This window comes from Larus michahellis, chromosome 7 (genome assembly GCF_964199755.1).
Source record: "Larus michahellis chromosome 7, bLarMic1.1, whole genome shotgun sequence".
In the NCBI taxonomy this organism is placed as follows: Eukaryota; Metazoa; Chordata; class Aves; order Charadriiformes; family Laridae; genus Larus; species Larus michahellis.
The window spans coordinates 18,970,839-18,986,575 of NC_133902.1; the positions used below are offsets into that span (position 1 = coordinate 18,970,839).

Sequence of the window (15,737 nt, forward strand, 5' to 3'; positions counted from 1 at the left end):
AGTAAACACAGCTTTTGTGCAGAATTTTTTTCCCAGAGTCTAGATATGGGTTTTACTTTGAGGCTTCTAGCTGGGAAATGTTCCCACTCTCTTCTTAGGTCCTGTTTGTGCAGTGCCCTGCTGCTCATACACACAGGAGCAAGTTGGCCGTATTACAGCAAGACCAAGTTAGCCTTGCCTGCATTAAATATTGCTTAAAAAAGCCCTGTAGGAAAAGGGCTATTGTACAGTTCCCACTCTCTCGTGGTGTGTCTGCGCTTCAGGCAATGGGGCATCCCTCCACAACGCAGTCGACCTCCAGCACGATCCCTCCCCATCAGCTCTGCCCTGCGGGGCAGACATCTGCTCTGCAATTTCCCCATCTTGCCCTGAATTTGCAATACCTCTTAGAAGGTTTCTATCTTCCCTCCTTTGTTCTTTGTGTTTGGTTTGGGGGTTCTTTCTCCTCCCTTTATACCTCATTTTTCTCCTGCTCCTTTGCAATTTTTATGCTCTCTGGTCTTTGTGATCCATCTCCCTGATCAGTATGTGAACGCAATACATTCGTATTCAAGTGCTGATTTTTAATTTATTAAATAAGGGGGCGGAAGGTGAAGGTCTGTGGGCGAGCAAAACTAGCTTGCCTAGTCTTAATAAGCGTGGAAGTAGTTGCCGTCTGCTCTGGGCTGGTCGTCTTATTTGCAGAGCCTGAAATGTTAGAGGGAAGAATTAGGCAATGAAATGCTTCCTCCATTGAGGCCACCAACACAGGGAGGAGTCTTGCAGTGAGTTGTCTCCTGCTGGGATCTCGCTGTCATTAGTTATTGGGACACTCGAGAAAACAAGGGTGCTGTTGCTATAAAGATGGAAAATGCAAGGCCCTGAGTCTCGCCCACATACACTGGGCTTCTGGGGGGGTTGAGGGGAGTTTTCTGGGGTCCTGCTGAGCTTGCAGTTAGAAAAACAGGAGCTAGGTAGTGGGTGTATGCCTTGTAAATCAGGGTGGGCTGTGTGGTACACAGGAGAACTGGTGTATGTGCAATAGATGCTCACAACATCTTTGATTTGCATGGAGGAAAATAAAAAAAAGTAATCAAATTAGAGTTGAGGGGAAGAGGGCCACAGATGAGACTGCTTAAAGCACGATAGGAAGGCAGTGGGGGAATGCATGTGCTTCAGGGATGGTGAGACTTGGGCTAACACCAGATCATTGTAACTAAGGTTTCCCCACGCTGCCTGCCATCCAGCCTGTGCTGGTACACACGGGCGGCAGGGCGTTGCGCCGTGTGCCACCTTGCAGCACAAACCTCTCCGAACAGACAGCAGGGATGGAGGCTCGCAGAGGAACAAAAAAATGACTCCGGTACGATAGATACTGAGGCACTTCGGAGTGAGCTCAGGGAATCTTTTTTCAGTGCTGTCTGCTCACTAAGTGAACTTCCAGAGGTAAATAGCAGTTCTGCTGGCTGGCCAAAATAGGGTGAAAGAAATTGCCTGCTAGCTCTGGAATGGTTTTAAAAATGGGCTTTGTAATACGGAAGTTAGCAGTGTAGGGACAGTGCAATACCAAACCATTAGCTCTGATCCGGGAGAGCTCTTAAGTGTGTGTTTAACCCGAAGTCTGAGTAATCCCATTAAAATCAGTAGGGCTAATCACTGTTGTGCTGTGCACTTTGGACGCACGGAACAAGATTGGGGCTGTGCTGCCAGGAACTGTAACACTTACTGTCCTCGCCCCCTTTTTATTGCAATAAGTGTAGGACTTGCGTGGGCATTGATCTTGGGGTGTGAAAAAGGTAAAGGAAAGGCTCAGCTGGCATTTCTCTCCTGGTCCCGCTCCCAGAAAAGACCTAGGTAACTGGGAACATGCAGGCCCCTTTCTCCAGCTTTGAGGTCAGATGTGAGTTTCAGAGTGCATAAATGTCACAATGTCACAGCAGTACCTGTGCCATGGCAATTAAATATTCTTTTTTTTTAATATACATACACATCAAGGGATAGACCAGCCTGCTATTTGGACCATTCTCCATGTCTGGAAAAAAAAAAAGTAAAAAAAAAAAAAAAATCCTGCTTCAAAACTAGTCTTATTCCATAGATTTGATGATCGAGTTTAGTTTTTGGAGCAAGATCAAAAGTCCTGGCATTATTCTAAAGCTTTCTACAAAAAATAGGCAATGTAAGTTGTTACGCATAAACAGATGTGAACAAAGCTGGAAATGGGCAGTTACATGTAGTTGAAGAGAAACAATTTCAGCATCATGTGATGAAACAGGCATGTTTGTTTTCTTGACTGTTTAAAAGAATAAAGTTTACAGCAATGCTGTGTGACTATGGAAAAAGACTAGAAAGGAAGAAGAAGAAAGGAGACGGTTGTGCGTACACAATATAGTTAAACATTTTGCTTAGAAAACTGGGAGGAGATCACCGTAGCAGTAAATATTTTCACTGTCTGTTTTGTGACTTCTTAGATAAATATAAATCCCAGCTGATAAACAGAACTGTCACCCTGGGTCAGACCCCCTGCTGCCGCTCGGGGATGGTGGGGCGAGGGGTGGGAATGCAAAGCACAGGGTGCTCCCTCCACTAGAAACAATGTCTTCAAAGGTTTAAGGTTTCTTCAGCCAGAAGCTGAAGAGGTTGAATCTAAGTGATCATATTTAATAGCCGCTGACAAATCTATTTTTGTGAATTTGTCTAATTTGTTTTTAAATGAATGCCTGCTTTTCAGCATACACCACCCTGTGGCAGTGACTTCCACAACATTTTAGTATTTGCTAAAAAAAGGTACTTTCTGTCCCTTTTGGCTGCTGCCTCATGATCTCGTTGTGTTTCTTTGTCCCTGTGTTGCGAGGAATGATCATTTACTCACCCATTTCATCACTGATCGTGATCTTATTTATTACTCTATCAAACCACTTTCTGGCCATCTTTTTCTTTGCTGAAGAGCCCCAGTTATTAAGTCTCTTTGTATGATTTAGCAGTGATTGAATGCATTTCCAATTAAACACAATACTTCCTAATGAAGTCGTTTGCTCATTAATGCCTCTAATTCACCAGTGGGGGAGTTAAGATTTGTATGGATTTTTTATGAACTATGGAAGGAAGACGGAAGGACTAAATGGATAAGGTATATGCATTATTGGAGTGTGAAAACTGAAGCCAAGAGAATTTTTCATGCCCAGGGAGGGTTAGTGACACGACACTAAACTATGGGTGGATAGAAAACAGAAGAATTCAGTGTGCCTTTTTAAATTAATGGTAAAGGAGTAAGAAAATACAGTTAATGTACCTAAATGTATTTAAGTAGCCGCCGCTCATAATGGAAATCCTGCATCTTTAATAGGAATAAAATGGAATATAGATTTTTGTCTGTTTTTGCAGGATGGATGGCAGAGCACGGTAGGAAGCCCTGAAAGCAGACACACAGCATGGGCGGAAAAGGGAGAAGGGATGCATGGGCGATATTTTGAAAGCAAAAGACACGGTCCGTGCAGCTCCATTAGATTTAAGGGGGTTTTGCATGTTCAAATGATGGGGCTGCGGTATAGTTAGCGTCTCTCGGACTAGCAGAGCTGAGACTGGGACAATGAGGGAAAGGGAGGTATTTAGCAGCGCAATGAGTGAACTGGTGCTAGTTTACACCACAGCGCCTGCAGTCCACCGAAATGCCCGCTTTCTTGAAATGAATGCTTGGACTCGGCTAACGCCAATGCCTGAAACCCCAGTGCAATGAAAGAAGCAAAATCAATGTGGCAACGTAAAACATGGTCCATTTAGATTTAAACGTTTCGGTCAATTTCAATTAATCTTGTAGATTGTAGTGAAATAGTAATTTTCATCTTTCTTGTGTGACATTTATTATTGCTCTGACATTTTTCATCATCATTATACCAAGCACCTTTACCTGAAGAAAACAAAATGTCTTGCTTGTGTTGAAGGGAAGTAAGTTGGAATTTAAAACATTCAGGAAAGCAAGAGATATTAATTTTCTTAATTTTATTCTGAATGAAAGCAAATGTGGAAATGCCAGAATTGCCAGTGGCATGCGTGTATTAATTATATGCATCTTGTGTTTATTATTACTGCTGTTCATGCCTTCTTTTCAGCTCTGGGAGATGTGGCTGGCCCGCTGAGCAGGGAGAACCAGCCAGCCCATGCAGCGCTGAGCCCTTGGCCTCTTCTGCCCTTTGGGATGCGTCTTACTTTCCTTAGATTCAGCGCCCTTCTTTCAATGGTGACAGAAAATCAAAGCTCTCAGTGAGAGGGGATTCTGTTGCTGGCAAGCCCAGAAGTCCATCTTTACTCACACGGTACAGATCTGGGCTCAGATTTTGGTTGCAGACAAGTCGATTTGACAAGAAATGTGCTAGTGACCTCCCAGCTCAGACGTGGGGCAGCAGAGGGTGCAGGGATCTCTCCCGCTTGGCTCGTAGGCAGCGTGGTGAGACCCTCCAAAGGTAATTGTCATTTTAGAAAATGAAGAGATTTAAAGCTAAAGGCAGCAAGGAGAATGAAAAATGATGTCATGTGTTGTGTTTCTGCTGTATTGTGGGACATGGCATCATAAAGTTGGGGAATACAGAGCTAGGGAAATCCACACCCCTTGGATATGGCATGGCCATAGACTTAGGTGGAAGAAGGAGCTGCCTTGTGCAGTGTGTGGAAGACTGAAGGGATTCCCAACAGTAGAAATACTGTAAAAGCCACTAATGGTGATAAGCATGATGTTTCAGATTGCGAAACTATCCCCATCGAAACACTGTCCTTTAAAATTTGTAGAGCGTTTATGATTTTCCGTCAATAATGTTTTACAGGTAGTGCTTACGTTGAGTTGACGTGCTGGATAAATCTCAGCCGAGGGAGGGACAGGCAGTTACGAACGTCTCCTGAAGCGCTGAAGGGCGTCAGGAGCCAGCCTCCTCTCTGGCCCTCCTCGCAGTGGTGTACGGGGCCGAGACACGTGATGAATTTGTATGTGTGGGCAGAGCAGCCCGTGTGGCTCCGTGGAGTCACGTCTCCTTACCACCAGCAAGGGGATGGGAGGGCAGGAGGATGGAGCAGGGCGCGCACTCATCTCTTGACTCACCTCCTCATCAGTAAATTCCTTCCTTTGCAGGGTGAGGGGAAGTTACAGGAAAGGGCTCTGAGGCCACACTGTTTGCCTGGGGCTTGGACACCCAAATCAGCCATGCTTCCTGCACAGTGCCTTATGCCGTGCCTCTGCTCTTATCTCAGACACACCGGCCAAGGAGACAGCACCCTCAGAAGCTGAGCTTCCTGTGACTGCGCTGCTCAGCTTCTATTAAATTAAGTTGTTGGCCTCTGCGGCCCCTGAAGGACATGATTTTCAAGGCAGTATGAACAGGGGGACAAGTGCTTGGTGGTTCCGAGGGTGATGAGGTTGACTGCTTGTTATCTGGGAGTGACAGACCTGTCACACCAGCCTGGCCACTGTTTTTGCCTTGGTGGGGCCGGTGCATAAAGAAGGCAGTGTGCACCAGTGTGGCTCCTTCAGCACCATCAGCTTGGCACACGAGAAAGCAAGGATGGGATTCATCTCCCAGCAGTAGGTGTCTGCGGAAAGGGTGCCTGCATCCGAACCAGGTCTTTAAACTTCCTTTGGAGTAGATGGAGATCTCACCAATGCAGGCAGCAGAGCCAACATAACAATTCAGTTTATCCTGACAGATGGAATATGTTATATTTGTGTGCTTGGCACAGGGCGTGGTTGTGCTGGATAATCAGGGTTAAGAACCAGCATAGGTCTAAATTACACCACTTGAGAATTTGGCCCAGACATTTCAGATTTTTCTCTGTGTCATGGTCTTTCTTGAAAAACTTCTCTAATTTTCTAACTGCTGTCAGAGTCCAGGCATCTTCCAGAAAAGTCCTCTTTGGCATTGCCACTGCTTTTGGGCCAAGAACATGGGGTTGCACCAGTTCACATCTGCAGTGACTCAGTGATGGATCGTGGTAACCAGGTACCAGAAAAATGCTCAACATCTGATGCAAGTTGGTAGAGCCTCACTGAATACATCAATTGTATTGGGCCAGCGATGTCTTCACAGGCATTGTGCCACCACCATGAGTAGCAGCACTTCCAGACTTCAGGTCATGAATTCCTGTCTCTTCATTTTTCAGACTGCTCTTTTAAAAGAAAAGAAAAGAAAGAGGCGTACAGCATCATCACCAGGTTCTGATGCTGTACGCCTCATTTGTGATACAGCAACTGATCGTTTAATTGTCCACTTAGTTCAAAGTGTACCACCTTTGAGTCTAATTTTAGAAGTTGTTATTGCTACTTATATCTCAAGGAAGTGTCTTTCGCTGCTCAGGATTCAGCAGGATCTCTTGCATACTTGACTCTGTAAACATCTCGTGTTTCTCCAGAGAAGACCAGTGCTCCTCAAGCTCCCAGCCACATCCTTGTGTTCCCCACTTTGCTGTCCAGCTAGGAGTTAACACAGCTTTAGCTGTTCCAGGTTGCCCAAGAGACGTGAGCTTAGTTCCTGGCCCTGCTTGTCATTGGTAGATGTGGATGGCACTGGAAACTGTAGCCGTTTCCCTCCTGGCTCCTACCTGTCTCACTTCATTGTGGTTATGCTCTCCATCCTGAACTTCATGGCTTCCCAGGTCTTTGAAGCTGCATTTTGGTAGAGACACTGATAAAGTGAGGTCTGTGGTGTGCATTTTTGGATTGGGGTGTGAGTCAATTTCCCGCATGGGAATGAGGGTGCGGGAGATCAGAAGGAAGATGAGAGAAAAATGCCAGTGTGTGCAAAATGCTATTTTGCAGGGCTATAATTGGTGATCTCAAAGGGCAAACGTCCCAGACACGGCAGGGATATTCACACAAGGATGCTTCCAGATTAAAGTGCCCTACTCTAAAGTTTCCCTCATGGGCAGCAGACTTAATTACACTTCAAAACCTTTAGAGTGGCATGTGTTTGGTCCTTTGGCCCCAACACCAGAAGGGCTGCCTGTAGGGATAAGAGAAATCTTTTACTCTCCTTGGTGCTCTGTGATTACCGGGAGCTGGCTCAGCCTGCTGTGTAACTGCCCGGGGGCTGCAGGGAGTCTTGGGGGAGCTTCCCACAGCAGGTAGCCTTCTCCTCTGGCGGGGTATCTCCTTTCATTTTCTAGGGCAGTTCTCTGCTGAGGTATACAAGAGAATCACACCACCACTCAAAATGGGTGCCTTTGACTGTGCAGGTCTCAGCAGCCTCTGTGCCAGTTGGTATCTGGCCCGAAGCAGTGGGAACTCCCGCGCTAAACAATGAGCTTTTTGCATTTTGACCCCAAAATGCAGTGCACACTCATGGGCTGTGACCAATTGTGCTCAGGAAAGTCAAGTCTCCTTGAAGGAGACAGACAGCCATGTACTCCACCTATCACTGCCATCCCCTTGGGGAACATCTGGGTTTTGACCACTGCTATAATTAATAAATGTAGTACAAATGTAGTACGGTGTCCTTGTTGGAGGGGTTAGAGATAAAGCTGTGTCTGGGCGAGAGTCACAGGTTGTCTTTGGAGACTAAAGAGCAAGGTAATCAATTACCACAAGCCTGCCTGCGGGCCTTTTGTAAATCTGGCTCCTTTCCCTAGTAGAAATAATAGCAATGTCCTTTGCCAGGTAATTTTCCAAATTATTATTTTAAATAATATGTTGCTGTGATCCAGCAAAAGAGTTTTGAGATTTATTAGAGCATTTGTCACTGAGAGGAAAAGCAGCCGGTGAACTCTGCGGGCTGGCAGTAAGCAGCATGGGGCAAGTGGCACATAAAATACTGAAGTCTCTAATTGCCCAGGTCCACTCTGTGCTTGCAGAAATGGAAGACAGGGACATACATCTCACCCCGCAGTGGTGGCTGCCAGCGTCACCGGTCACCAAGCAGATGGTACAAGAGATGCTCTGAGATGGCAGGAGACCCGGAGGGGGTGGTGGTGATAGATTGCTCCTCTCTCTTCCCTGGGCAGGTCTGCACAAAAAAGCAAAGGAGGCTGCTGGTCCTGGGACTGTTGCCCCTTCCTGTGGTAAAAGCTGAGACAGAGCCCTGTTTTAACAATCTGACTTGAAACTGAAGCTTGTGGTGTTGCATAGAAACTGATCCAACCAAGTCTTGGAGAACGTGCTCTTATGGGTGCTTCAGGTTACCTTGGCCATGCACCTGCTTTTATTTTATTTTATTTTTTAAAGGCGGAATTCGAATATCATAAACCTAGGGTGCTTTTGTAATTTCTTGCCTGTTTCTTGCATTTCGGAGCAGAGGGAAAAAATCTGCAGTTGCAGTTACCGACAAATAGCTTGACTCCTTTTCCTATTAAATAGCCTTTCGTGGCTCTGTCGGTGTTGAGGGGTGACTTCTCGTGGGATTTGTCAGATAGTGCTGCCAGGGTGCGGTAAAAGAGCCTCAGTGAAACTGAGAATCAAGCCCATGGTTTCGGAAGAGAAAGTAGCACATACTGATAGAAACACATGGCATGACTGCATCATAATAGTGGTATTTTCTCTCTCTTCCTTCTTCCAGGTTATCTTGCACCCCGAAACCTTCCTAGTGCTGGCTTCTTCCCGTTCCTGCAAACCGTGCTGTGTGATTCAGATGCCAGATGTAAAGGCACACCGTACACACCAGAGGATCTGCTGCCAAGACTTAATGATATCTCATCTCTCAGACTGTAAGGGAGTCTAAATATTATCTGGGTGTTACAAGCTGTAAAGCAAAACTTGCTTTGAGGTGGAGGGAGCAGCCACGCATGCATGTATGTGCAAGTATGTCCACAACAGATAAATCTCAGATATCTGAACACTTAGAAATGAGAATATGGGCTGCAACACGGGACACCTTAAAAATATCCATGTTAGGGACAGCTATCGGTAGTGTGTCAGTTGATCCAGGCTTGATAGTAGAAGAGAATGTTGCTCCCTGAGAAAAATGCTTCTGCTTACCCAGATCAGAGCAAAGAAACTTCTTTTGCATGACTGTTGGTCAGGTCCTACAGGGTGTCAGCATATAAGACTTGTACCAAGAGCAGCCCAGCATGGTGATCTGCCACTGCGGTGATTGGTTCAGGACACTTTGGGTGGAAGTGGCAAATGTTCCCCAACAGCTCTAGTTTGAGGTACGCTTGGTCTGGAGTGACTGCCCTTTCAGCACATCCTCCGTGTGCCAACCAGAATGGGTGTTCTCTCTGCATCAAATATATTGGGAAACAAATGAAAATGAAGAAACAGTTTTTGCCCACAAAAGCATGTAGGTTTGCAGCGTGGAGCTGGCCGGGCATGTTTTGTTGGAATGGCGGTTTGTTGAAATTGAAATGTTCAGTGGAGACATTTCAATTTCATTGATGTTACAGTTGAAGCCAAGTAGCATTTGCTTTGAGACATGCCAGCCAGGGTTGTTTCTACATCTTGGCTGCCTGGTTCTGGCACACCCCTGGGGAACATGCTGCTCTTGATCAAGAGCTAAAAACCTGGGCATCTCGCATACAAGGTCCCTGGTTGCCCATCTTTACTTTCAGGTGAGAGGCTGCTCCAAAGTGGCTATGTCAGACCCTCAAAGTCCCCTTTGGCCAGACCCTGAGATTCTAAAGAGTTACGGTGGGCCCCATGCCTTCCACCAGAGAGCCCATCAGTCAGGATGGGGGATCCTGAGGGTTGGTGACTCCTTAAGGGTCCTCCTTAGTCAAAGCAGAGGGACTGGGATTTCCTGGGCCAAGTCAGTGGTCAGGATCTCTCCACTGGTTAGAAGGGGTTTGACTGACTAAATATGTGGATGACTGAAGTTACACAAGGTGAATCCTAATCAAATTCAAGGTCACACAGCAGAAGAGGGCAGAGCCACACAGGGACTGGATGCCTGGATTTGCAGCTCTTCACTTGTTTCCTCAGTGTCATTGTTTTTCCCTGGGCACGTCAAACAATGATTAATTTGGGGCATTGAAATGAAGAAATGGGAACTTCTGGCGCCAAAGCTGGAGGTCTTCCATGGGTTTCAGCAGCTACAAATCCTCCTTGCTTTCTGTTTTCGATTTCTGTACAGCTGTTGAGGAAATAACTGTTTTTTCCTGCCAACTGAAAATCAAAGGATTTGGCCAAACTATAGCTCAAGTCACATGAGTCATTAATAAGCATCTTGACCACTATTGATGCTAGAAGTTGGCTGTGTGAAGTATCATACAGCTATGTGGGCATACCTACCCTTGTGTGGTCAATGTCAGCCTTAGAAATGTACCGTATTCTACAAGAAAAAACACCAACGATTAAGTAGCCACGGCAAAACTAGCAGGATACGGCAGAGTGTAAAGCCTCAGCAGAAGGTTGCCGGGGTAGGGGAAAGCTCCAGAAGCCAACGTGAAGAGATACAGCTCTGCCTCAGGAGCAGAATCACCATGCGTGAGTTTGTCACAGAGGCACAGCATTTGAACTGCAACCCTTCACTGTCTGGGTATATTGTTGTGTAATATTCTAAAGCTTGTAATATCCAGGCTGGTTTTTTCCCCTCCCATTGTGCAACTCACTGAAGCTCTTATTAAACTTGCCCTAAAACTCTGTCATACCAGTGGCCAGCAGAGAAAATGGGCAAGGTTCTCATCTTTGATTCCCTTAATAAAAGGGAACTAAGTACAACGTCATCCACCCTTTCTTTTCCCCTGTAGTGAAGTGTTTGGGAAGGATGAAATAAGGAGCTGATGTCTTCAGGGATTTCTTGGTAGGGGCATGCAACCTGCTGTTACAGTTTAGAGCTGCTCCAGCTTACATTAAGGCCTCTCTGCTCAGTCGGAGTGTCATTAACAGTGCCATGACATTCTGCACTGTTTATTCTGCTGAGCATATGTTGGTGGAGGACTTGATACAATGAGACCTTCTTTCCAGAAGTGGGAATTTGTTTAAGATTAGACCCAATACATATGTCAAGCCTTGCCTGTCCATGGTGTTCCTGCAGAGCAGGCACGAGTGCAGTCCCCTCCGTCTGTTTCGTGCCTGAGTGTGCTGCAGTGTGCTTCCCCTAAAGATATGCCAGGCCTCTAGAAAGAACCAGGCTTTTGCACAACCCAGATTTCAACACATCTGCCATGAAATCCAGCCATAGACCCATTCTGAGTCACACAGTAGTTAAGTGTACCCTTAATCGTAAGAAACTCTGTGAGTTGTTACAGGTGACATCTTCTTTCTTTTTTTTTTTCCTTCCTTCCCCTAGTAAGCGGAGGAGCTCATCCACTGTGGCCAAGGCCAACCATCCATCACCATGGAGCGCAGAGGTTCCTAAAACCAGGAACGCTTCACTGGGTAGGTTATTCACTGCTGTGCAAAGTTCTGGTCTTTAAAGGCTGATCTTTTGAAGCTCTCTGGACAGAGGTGCAATTCGTAGAGCACTGCTAAAATGATTTATATGTTCTATACAGGCACGTGATTATGGCTGTGACATTAATGTAAATTCTTGGGAATAATTACAAGTAACTGTCTGTAGAAAATGCTTTTGGAATTTGGCCAAGAAACCAGGATTAAACTGTTGCGCTTCACAGGAGCAATGGGAGATCACAGACTGTTTGGACATTAATTAAAGACCTGGCCTTTTATGGAATATTGCCCTTTTACTGCCCACAAATTGTCCATAAACAGCTTATTATTTTTTTAAATGTATTTCTTACTCAGAGTTATCCAGCAAATAAGTCTTCTTCTGTGCCACAGTGGATATTTATTGTTGGTGATGTTCTCCTCTGATGTGATTCTCTTTCCTGAAGGAACTTGCAGGCTTAAATTTTCCATAAAATCATTACAATTATTATTTATTGATGGCCAGTACTATCCACAAGCTGTCATGATGGACAGTCCTTTCTCCGGGGAGCTCACAATCAAATGAATGATTACAGATTTGCATTCTGTGACTGTTCTGCTCCAGCCATTCACTGTTCCAATTAGCATTCCTGCCAATGCACTCACTCTTTGGTGTGCGGGCAGAAAAAGGCAGAATGCAAAAGGGACTGAATGCAGAGGCGTGGGGGAAAAAAAAAAAATAATCAGTGAACAGTTATGGGAACTATCAGCTCATGTTGATGGCCACGGATGGTCAGGTAAGAACTCAGTTCTACATCTTATTTAAAAAAATAAAAGAAAAATCATAGGTCGTAGCTTCTGCCGGTGTAAACTGGCGTAGCTCCTTTGGTTCCAGTGGGCTGCGTTGTTGGAGAGTGTAGCTCAGTGCAAACGTTGGCTTTGGTGTACGTCAGCCGGGTACCTGGCTGTGGGCCACTGTGTATTGTGGGCAGCAGTGCTCCGAAGCTGTGTTGGAGCCGCTTCTGCATAACGAGTACCACCCACTGGTGCCAAAGACACCTGGAGAGTTCTTTCTTACTGGGCTGTTGGCTTGAGCTGATGTGGGCTTCCTTGTAAGGGCACCCATCCCTCTTCCTGCATGGGGGAGCTGCAGGACTGGAGAAAGGAGGTGGAAATTAAAGTTTACCTGCAAACAGATAGTTAAAGGCTTTTAATTTAAATGAAGTTACAGAAGGAAATAATGTAATCTAGGATTTAATTACAACAGAAAAAAAAAGTAAGTAATCACAGGATGCCATTGGCTGTACCTTTGGAAAGCAATTAATAATGATGGCATGCCCAAAGCTGTAGTCAGCTATCCTGTGTCACGGTTTGATGTAGCAAAGAGGTTAAAAGACATTAAGTAAAATACAGTGTTTCAAACTGTTATTGCAGCATTTGGGGATTTGGTATCTCATGGAGAAAAAACCCTTCGGAATATTTCATCACCATCCGACTTGACTTCCAGCATCAACATGTTCAACAAAATCCTCAGTTTTGGGAAGGTAAGTTTGCATTGGCATAATAGCTGAGTGGCAGCATTTATGTATAGTCATTTAAAGAGTTAGAAGCTCAAAGTACCAACATACAGTTTTTGTTGCTTTTTGGATGTCCCCTATTATGTGAATGTGCTTTATTTTGGGAAGAGGAAGACAATTATTGTGGGTGGATTTTTAAGCTCTGTGGTAAATTTATTATCTTCTAAGCGGAAACCAGATAAACCAGACACCTTGGGATCTAATACCATGAATTACCACATACGGCCACACACATTGCTGAGATATTTTGCTCAAAACTTGTGTGAGTTAAGGGGTTTAGAGTGTGTTTTCTTTCACATTAAATTAAAGATACGATGTTACAGGCTTTGCTGTTGAATTCATTATTTGCCCACTATAATCCTGCATCAGAGGTGCTGTGTGTTTATTATATAGGTATTGACTATGTATAGGAACGACTCCTTTGTAACAGAAACATGGTACCATGTGATGGACACCAGTATGCTTATGGTTTTGTATAAAGGCCTACAAACACTTACACACACATTTCTCTTTATCTATCTGAGGAGTTTGAGGGATTTCAGTGACACTGTTCACCTGGTAGCATTCTGTATGTGTCTAAGTGCTTTTAATGACAATCCTTTTCAGATGTCACTACCACCCCTTAAAAAAAGTCTCATTGCTATGTTTAAAACCCCATTGCAAACGAAGTACTGCTTTAAAGCTAACTTTAACACCTTGCTTTTAGAGCCAGACCCAATATTCAACTGCAGGCAATCTCAAAGTCATTCTGTGTGAGGTCTTGTCGCGATACACGGCACATCCCGGGCTCACTGAAGAGAAGATGGCAGCCAATATCCACCGGACGTTCTGCTTTACCGACTCATCGCTTTTAGAGTCATTTACCCAAGAGTTCAGAAGTCAGCTCTCTCAGGTGAGTGCCCAGGACTTTTCCTAATATCTGCAGCTAGTAGCTGTGTTAGTTCACACACATTATTGCGGTGTTTTGGAGAAAGAATGTGACCCCCCCTGGCTGGGAGTTGCTCTTCTCTATACCAAAGTGCATACAGCGCAAGACAAGGCTGAGCTAATTTTTTAACCCCAAACAGCAGCTAGAACTATGCAGCCACTCGCTCACTCCCGCCCCTTCCCCCACCTCCAGAAGGGTGGTGGGAAGAGGGGGGAAAAAAAAGGGGGAGGGAAGGGAGGAAAAAACCTCATGGGTTGAGAATAGAGACAGTTTAATAGAAACAATAACAGCAAAGGAAAAATAACAATAATAATAATAGCATGGGTCCCTCTCACTGCCCAGTGAATTGGTACAATCTTGAGCAGTGATTGCGGATTCCTGTCCCCCCCTGGCTAACCCCCCATTTATGCTGACTGTGATGTCTGGTATGGTATGGAATATTTCATTGGCCGTTCCATCGTTCTGTCTATGCTTGTATGGGAAGCTGAAAAAAAGTCCTTGAATAGTGTAAACATCACTGAGCAACAACTAAAACCAATAGGTATTATTGACATTCCTTTCACAGCAGTCACTAGAAAGAAAAATTAACTCTTTGCCAGCTGAAACCAGGACAACAGGATTAGCCCAAAGACCTTAGAGTTGAGTTCACAGCTTGGAAAGGCAAGGACATATAGCTGTCAGCTGGATTTTCACCATGCGAAGGGTTTTCACCATGGCTAGGTCTTGTTTCTTCTCCATATTTGCCCTGCTGCAGTGACAGGTAGATAGAACAGTGTGAGAATATGGTGTAAATAAGAATATTTAAAGCTAGGGGAGGCAATAAATTTAATCCTGTATTACCTCAGCCATATAACTTCATCCAATAACTTCTGCATCTGACCCAACTATTTATGATTGACGCAGTACTCGTCTTTGGGAAAGCTATATAATTTAACCAAATGAATCCTTTAAAGGTAATGCCTTCTTTTTTGCCAGGGTGAGGATTGATATTAATTTTTCTTGTATTCCTAGTCTTTGGACTGTTTGGGACATTGTGAATCGTAGGGCTTGTCTAAACAGAGAATTTATTGTACAATGTGCGATGTGAAGTTAAAGCACATCTCACTCTCTCAGTTATTGCCTGTCGCTAGAGTCCTTTGAACGTATTGTTTGTAGACTTGTGTACAAGTGCAGTGCAAGCTGAAAAACATAAAAAGACCCACTGGCAACAAGGGTTCTTGTTTTTAAATAATTTCTTGCTTTGTTATTTGTTAAGGTGCAACACAACCCACAGTACCAGGTAGCATTCGTCAATGAAATGGTCTCGTTTCTAATGCTCGTCTCCCAAGTGCAGAACGACACCTCCCTGTGGCATCTCCTTTTGCTGGCCCCAGATGTGTTTCAGGGCAGCATGGAACTGCAAGATATAATTGATTTCCTTCAGAATCCAAGCAGGTAAAAATACTGAAAGTGCCAGGAGAGGCACTGAAAGTTGGTGGGTTTGCGTATTGAACTCTGTCATCTCTCATCTTGAAGGAAGGGCGTTAGGCTTAAGAGTATGATTTATTTGGGGAATGATCTGGCTCCGTATTGATGCGTCTGTAAAGGTCTCTATGGCCAGTGAGCAATGTTTTGATTTTCAATGACTCTTGTATCAGTTTTTAAATGGGAGCTTGATGTGAACTCTTAGTTTTCTTCCAGCCTGCTTCCGGCACTTTCTTCCAGCACCGTCAATTCCACATGCAGATAGAAATGGTGGCAAGTAACAGCCACTGCCCTTGGTTGAAGATAAGCTCTCCTGGATGGATAGTTGTTCTGTCAAAGACAGCAGCTAGCTGCTTCTTTACAGAAAAGCATAGAGCCAAATTCAAGTTGCTTTGGAACACCTCAAGCATTTGTAGAGGAGCCATAAATTCGTTTGTTTTTTTTTTTAAAATTGTTTACCTCATTGACTGCTATTTAATCTTTCAAGAATGGCCCCAAGAAAGCAGAGGAGAGA

At 44.7% G+C, this 15,737-nt stretch overlaps 1 protein-coding gene across 2 annotated transcripts in view; it reads left to right on the plus strand.

Moving 5' to 3' along the window:
• ABCA12 (ATP binding cassette subfamily A member 12) overlaps window positions 1–15,737 on the plus strand; it is a 100,402-nt gene that overhangs the window by 24,001 nt on the left and 60,664 nt on the right. For both annotated transcript variants that reach the window (XM_074595567.1, XM_074595568.1), the window contains exons 3-7: window positions 8,508–8,655; window positions 11,178–11,266; window positions 12,689–12,798; window positions 13,538–13,723; window positions 15,015–15,193. In XM_074595567.1, the coding sequence (XP_074451668.1) occupies window positions 8,508–8,655; window positions 11,178–11,266; window positions 12,689–12,798; window positions 13,538–13,723; window positions 15,015–15,193 (712 nt within the window). The remainder of the gene's footprint in view (window positions 1–8,507; window positions 8,656–11,177; window positions 11,267–12,688; window positions 12,799–13,537; window positions 13,724–15,014; window positions 15,194–15,737) is intronic.